Source organism: Urtica dioica, chromosome 3 (assembly GCF_054948205.1).
Source record: "Urtica dioica subsp. dioica isolate 48M chromosome 3, U.dioica_male_clone48M_v1_H2, whole genome shotgun sequence".
NCBI classification, from domain to species: Eukaryota; Viridiplantae; Streptophyta; class Magnoliopsida; order Rosales; family Urticaceae; genus Urtica; species Urtica dioica.
In genome coordinates this window covers 27,724,876-27,731,671 of record NC_142758.1, presented here as the reverse complement: position 1 = coordinate 27,731,671, position 6,796 = coordinate 27,724,876, and the positions used below count along the sequence as shown (strand labels likewise).

General features: G+C 54.1%; 1 protein-coding gene across 1 annotated transcript in view; it reads left to right on the top strand.

The window, feature by feature from the left end:
• Positions 1-240: 240 nt before the first annotated feature.
• The window catches only part of LOC149402538 (uncharacterized), a 42,919-nt gene continuing 36,363 nt past the window's right edge, over positions 241-6,796 (top strand). Inside the window, exon 1 of the mRNA XM_089608424.1 lies at positions 241-305. Within this exon, the coding sequence (XP_089464550.1) occupies positions 241-305 (65 nt within the window). The remainder of the gene's footprint in view (positions 306-6,796) is intronic.

The window sequence follows — 6,796 nt, the reverse complement described above, 5'->3', positions numbered from 1 at the left end:
GCTCGCCCCAGACGGCGCCGACCCGGCCGGGCGCGGCCCCCTCCACGCCGGCGTCGGCCTCCTCGGCCCTGTCAGCATGCTCCCCGGTCGGGCTCGTCACGCTCGCCCCTGCAGACGCCACTCCGGGGTTGGGCCCGCAACTGACGATTGGAAGGTACGTAATGTATGATTGTAATAAATTGTTGTCGGTCGTTTTCGGAATACCCGAGACACCCAGGAGACACGTCGTTCAAAGGGCCGATGGTCAGGCCGGAGGTCCTGAAGATCGACGAGCCTTCGAGCCCTTGCCCCGAATTCTTGACTCCGTGAGTCGAGCCTAGCCCCTTGAGTCGAGACTTGAGTCGGCTCCTCGAGTCGAGCCTCGCCCCTCGAGTTGAGACTGATTCAGTCTCCCCGAGTCGAGCCTTGCTCCTCGGGTCGAGGCTTGAGTCAGTCTCCTTGAGTCGAGCTTCGCTCCTCGGGTTGAGTCTTGAGTCAGTCTCCTCGAGTCGAGCTTCGCTCCTCGGGTTGAGTCTTGAGTCAGTCTCCTCGAGTCGAGCTTCGCTCCTCGAGTCGAGTCTCGACTCGACTTCTATCCATCAAATAGATACATTCGCGTCACAAACTCGGAATGTAAAGCCCACAATAGCTCTACGGGCCCGGAAGGACGACGGTCGCAAAAAGCCCACGAAGGGACAGCCCGGCGCGCACCACGCTGGCTGCACCGCGCGCCGCGCCCAGGCAAGGTCGCGCCGCGCGCCGCGGGTTACGCGCCGCGCATGATGCGCCGCTGCTCCTTTGTGCGCCTCTTCTTGGAAAGATGCGCGTTCCTAGTCCTACATGGACGCCAAAGGACCCCCTTAGGGTCCTCAAACACCTATATAAACCCCATTCCACTGAGGGGAAAAGCATCCCTTCATCTCTTATCATTACGCTCGATTTCTCACTCTCCTCTGCTTCTCTTGATGCCATTTTTGGCCTGAAGCATTCTCACAAGTCTCTCTCATTCTCAGAGGTTCTGAAGCACTCACGGGGACTTCCCGGACGTCGCTCCCTCTGACCGAACGCCCCCCGGTGCTCAAAGCACGCCCCTAGGGTTCTCAACTAGATGCGTACGCGATCTCCGAAGTTCTGAGACACCGCCGAGGACTCCTCCGCGCCTCGTCTCCTTCGTTGAGCACGCTTCTCCACCAAGGCTCCGCGCCTCATACTGCGCTACACTCGCCTGAACTACGTTCTGACCTGATCCCACGCACGGGTACGTAGGCAGCCGACAACCAAGGCACGGTCACTCATCCTCCTCACCCTTTACCTCTTCCGAGAGGCGGGTTGATCGGAGAAAGCCTAGCTCGAGACTTTCGAGTTCACAATCTTGGCCCAGGTGCGATCACTTGGTCCGGCATTGGATAGAACAGCCCGAGGTTTTCAATAGTTGTTAATTTTCGTGCGACAACAATTTGGCGCTAGACGGAGGGGCTTCCCGACCTGTTCAGCCCGAAATCCCTTCTGTTCATCTTCTTCTTTTCTTCTACAAACTCAACTTTCTCGAACTTGAGAAGAGATGAGTAGTCAACCACCCGTACGTTCTGAGGGCGTTAACAACCCCGATAACGTCACTGGGACCAAAAAGTACTTCTTGCGCTCCCAAGCGCATGGTGACGAAGAGTCGCTCCACGAAGAGAGCTCGACTCGCTCACCATCTCCATCTCCTGATAGCAGGGACAACCGCATCATGGAGCTGGAGGAGAGTATCCGCCGACTAAAGGCGAGGAACGCAAGGTACCACAGCCGACTGGCTGCGAAGCGACCTGTGCATGACATGGTAATCCCCAACGGGGATCCTGAGAACCTCAACGAGGAAAGCCGCGACCGCGACCCTGATTACGAGGGTACTGGTGAGTCGGAGGATATCGAGACTTCTCTCATGAAGGACGGGGGACTCCCCGCCGTGTTTGAAGCTGGTCCATCGAATCCCTTAGCCCGGACAGGCGACGCGCCGTCAGCTTCTCAAGAGGGGAATTCCCGACGTTCAGCCCTCGACCGACTAGGTCCGAGGGACAATGTTGCGGAAAGTCAGGGCACACGGAGAGCGCGCCGTCGCAGACGAAGCCTGCGCCTCCGTACGACCAGCCCTGACCTTAGGGACCGCCTCACTGCTCAACGCATTGGGCGTGGCAATGATCTGAGAAAGCGGCTAAGCTCTAGACCCAACATCCCGCTGGCAGCCCCAACTAACGGGAACCGCCGCGCAGGTCAAGGGTCTAACGAGAGGCTACAGGTGACTCCTCCCGAACAAGGGGTTACTCCATTGACCGGTCTCGATGTGGTCACTATGATCCACAACCTTCGAAATGAGGTACGAGATCTCCGAGAATACTGAATAGGTGGAAGTACCTATGGGGTCGTTGAGGAGAATTCCTCGCCTTTCACGGCTCAGATATTGGCCGAGGATTGTACGGGGAATTTCAAACTCCCGAACCTCACTCCCTATGATGGGAAAGCAGACCCCGTTTACCACATCCAGCACTATGAAACCTGGATGACGATGTAGGGTGTTTCTCCTGGTGCCATGTGCCAAGCTTTTAGTTTGACATTCGCCGGACCCGGTTTTGAGTGGTTCAAGAACTTAAGGCCAGGAAGCATCCACTCGTTCAAAGACCTGAAGGACATGTTCCTAGCATGGTTCGCTACGTCTATGGTCCAGAAGAAGACCAAGATGTACCTGTGGTCGATCAGGCAAGAGAGTGGCGAGTCTCTTAGACGATACCTCGCCCGATTCAATGAAGAGTCAAACAAGGTCGACCGCTTTGACGACGGTGACACAATCGCCGCTATCATAGAAGGCTTGCGCACAAGTGACTTCCTTAAGTCACTTGTCGGCCGTGTCCCTTCGACCATGGCCGAGTTAACGACTCGGGCTAAGACCTTCATGGGAGTCGAAGATTACCTCGACGGCCGCAAGAGTAACAATCAGAGTTCTCGACGTCGGGAAGAACCTAGCCACGAGCAAAATGAGCCTCGTAAAAGGCGAAACAAGGGAAACCAGGTTTCTAATAACCAACCCCATGTACCCCAGAAGCCGCGACTTGCAGAAAACTTCAAAGGGTACTCGTCGTTCACGCCGCTGAACACGGCGCCAGAACGGATCCTGGCTCTGGCACGTGACAAGTTCACGCCCCCGGCTCCGATGAAAAAGGATCCCGCGACTCGCGATCGATCTAGATATTGTGAGTTCCATAGGGAATACGGTCATTTGACCTCGGAATGCTAAAACCTTAAAAGGCAAATCGAGGCTTTGATCCAACGGGGTGAGCTGAAAGAGTTCGTGTTGCGCATGATTAGCGCTGCGGGCCCCACCACGAACAGACAACAGTCTGGTCAGGGAGGAGGAACAGCCGCTTATGCCGACCAAACCGCGGCTGCCGCCAACGCCAATCCACAGCTCCACGTGGTGACCACCATATTGGGAGGACCACAAGATGGAGATTCGGCCCGACAACGGAAGAAATTCCTTAGGGCCGTAACTCAGGAAGACGTTGCTATGCACGTTAACTTCACGTATGAAGAACCTCCGTCCGTATCTCACGAGACGATGTATTTCACCAATGAAGAGGCCAAGCGAGTTGTGCACCCGCACAATGACGCAATCGTGCTCAAGGCCCAACTGGCCAATAACTTGGTGAAAAGGGTTCTCATCGACAACGGCAGCGCTGCCGACATAATTTTCAAGTCCACCTTAGAGCGCATGAAGCTCGGGGGGCTACGCCCGACTCCGACCCAAACACCTTTGTTTGGGTTCATTGGGGAAAAGGTCATGACCGAGGGCATCATCGACCTACCGATCACCTTTGGGACCCCTGGAGGAATTGAGGCTGTTCACATGGTCCCATTCCTAGTGGTCGATCAGGAGTCGCCCTATAACTTAATCATCGGGCAACCCACGTTGAACCGACTAAGGGCAATCACTTCCACGTATCACCTACTGTTGAAATTCCCCACCGAAGAGGGAATTGGCATTATGGCCGGAGACCAATCCCAAGCCAGAATATGCTACGTGCAAGGAGTTGATGGTAAATCCGTGGGAAAAACAGTCAACACAATCTTCCAACTGGAAGACGATTACCCATGCGACCCCAGGGACGCAAAGAAGTTCGGAGAACTTGACCCCCGGGATGAAGTCGAAAGACTCAAGGTGGAAACCTCCGATAATCTTGTGCCAATCGTCCTGGACGAATCTAAGCCTGATCAGGTTGTAAAGGTCGGCACCCGGCTTCCACTCGCCATCAAAACTCAGCTTACTGCCTTCCTCAGGGAGTTCGAGGATGTTTTTGCATGGACTCATGCGGACATGCCCAGAATTGATCCCGAGGTAATAGTGCACCGATTGAACGACGACCCAAAGGTCGCCGAAAAAGTGCAGGCTAGACGAACGTTCAACCCAGAACGATACCTGGCCATAAATGAAGAGGTCGAGAAACTCCTCACCGCAAACTTCATTCGAGAGGCTAAGTACCCCAAGTGGGTCGCCAACGTGGTAATGGTGAAAAAGCCCAATGGGAAGTGGCGAATTTGTATAGACTACAAAGATCTTAACAAAGCCTGCCCTGAAGACTGCTTTCCACTCCCGCGTATCGAACAACTGGTGGACGCCACGGCTGGCCATGAACTTCTCAACTTCATGGACGCCTATTCGGGCTATAACCAAATTCAAATGCACGAGCCCGATCAAATTAAGACAACCTTTGTCACCGATCGAGGTCTCTATTGTTATAAGGTCATGCCTTTCGGCCTTAAGAACGCGGGAGCAACATACCAGTGTTTGGTGAATCGGATCTTCGCCGATCAAATCGGCAAGACAATGGAAGTGTACGTGGACGACATGCTCGTTAAAATCCTACTGGAAACCAATCACGTACACGACCTAAGGAAGATATTCATAATCCTCCGCCGATATAAAATGAAGCTCAATCCCAACAAATGCGTGTTCGGGGTTGAATCCGGGAAATTCCTCGGATACATCGTCAGCCGACGAGGGATAGAAGCGAATCCCGGAAAAATCAGGGCACTCCTTGAAATGAAGTCTCCAAGACGAGTCAAAGAGGTGCAAAGCCTGACCGGTCGGATTGACGCTCTGACACGCTTCGTGTCTAAAGCCACCGACATGAAGGCTTACTTTGGGTCCCCACCGTTCCTCTCTAAACCAAGAGAGAGCGAGATGCTATACGTATATCTCGCCGTCTCTGAAAGAGCTGTAAGTGCTGTTCTTGTCCGCGAAGAAGACAAGGTCCAATGGCCGGTCTACTACGTGAGCAAAGCCTTAGTCGACGCGGAAACGCCCTACACCGAGATAGAGAAACTTTCTCTGGCTCTCGTAATGGCAGCTAAGAAGCTACGGCTGTACTTCCAAGCTCTCTAAATCGTGGTGCGAACCGAGCATCCGATCGGTAAAGCTTTTCAAAAGGGAACATCAACTCGCATTGCGATCTGGTCCCAAGAATTGAGCGAGTACGGGATTGAGTTCCACCCAAGAACGGCTATAAAGGGGCAGGCCTTAGCCGACTTCGTGGCAGAACTCTCCTATACTCCCGACATGGGAAGAGCAGAAACTGACCTAAACAATGATGCGTTAACTCGGAAAAGGAAGGTAGACCCGACGGGTCCCATCTGGGAGTTATACGTAGACGGAGCATCTAATGCTCGGGGGGCTGGCGCCGGAATAGTCTTGATTAACCCCGACGGGGAAAGGCTGCGATACGCCCTCCACTACGGCTTCCAAGCCTCCAACAATGAAGCCGAATACGTGGTGCTCATTGTAGGGATAGAGCTAGCTCAGAAGCTCGGCTCCCATAACTTGCGAATACACTGCGACTCGCAGTTGATCGTAAACCAAGTAAAAGCAGATTACACCGCCAAGGAACCTAATATGGTTGCGTACCTGGCTAAGTCAAACTCCAAACTCGATGCCTTCTCTTGGTTCGAGATTCACCAAATCCCGAGAGAACAAAATTCAGAGGCTGACGCACTTGCTCGCCTCGGATCTGGCATCGTCGAAGATGGATTGGGGACCGTACCCATTGAATTTCTCCCACGGCCATCCGTCTCCTTAGACGAAATCGGGATCATAGAGGTGGCATCTCAGCCGACTTGGATGGACTCAATTGTCGAGTTTCTGCGAAGAGGGGAACTCCCCGAAGACCGCAAAGAAGCCGATAAGCTGAGGGCCTTAGCATCCAAATACACGCTCCGTGAGGGCGTACTCTATAAGCGCGGTTACTCAACACCGCTGCTCCGATGCCTCGATAGCGTTGAGTCGACCAAGGTCCTCCACGAAATTCATGAGGGCATCTGTGGGAACCACGCCGCTGGAATTTCCCTCGCACTCAAAGCGCTTAAGCAACGCTATTTCTGGCCTACCATGAAGTGAGATGCTTGCGAATGGGCAAGGCGTTGCGACAAATGCCAGCGCTTCGCAAAAATTCCGCGACAGTCTCCGACCCCATTAAGCAGCATCGTTGTCCCATGTCCCTTTGCTAAGTGGGGCGTGGACATCATTGGTAAGCTCCCTAGAGCGCCAAGGTAATACGTGTTGTCGGTTGTTTTCGGAAAACCCGAGACGTTAAGAAGGCACGTCGCTCAAAGGGCCGATGGTCAGGCCAGATGTCCTGAAGAGCGGCAAGTCTTCAAGCCCTCGCCCAAACTCTTGACTCCTTGAGTCGAGCCTAGCCCCTCGAGTCGAGACTTGAGTCGGCTCCCCGGGTTGAGCCTCGCTCCTCGAGTTGAGACTTCATTCAGTCTCCTCGAGTCGAGCTTCGCTCCT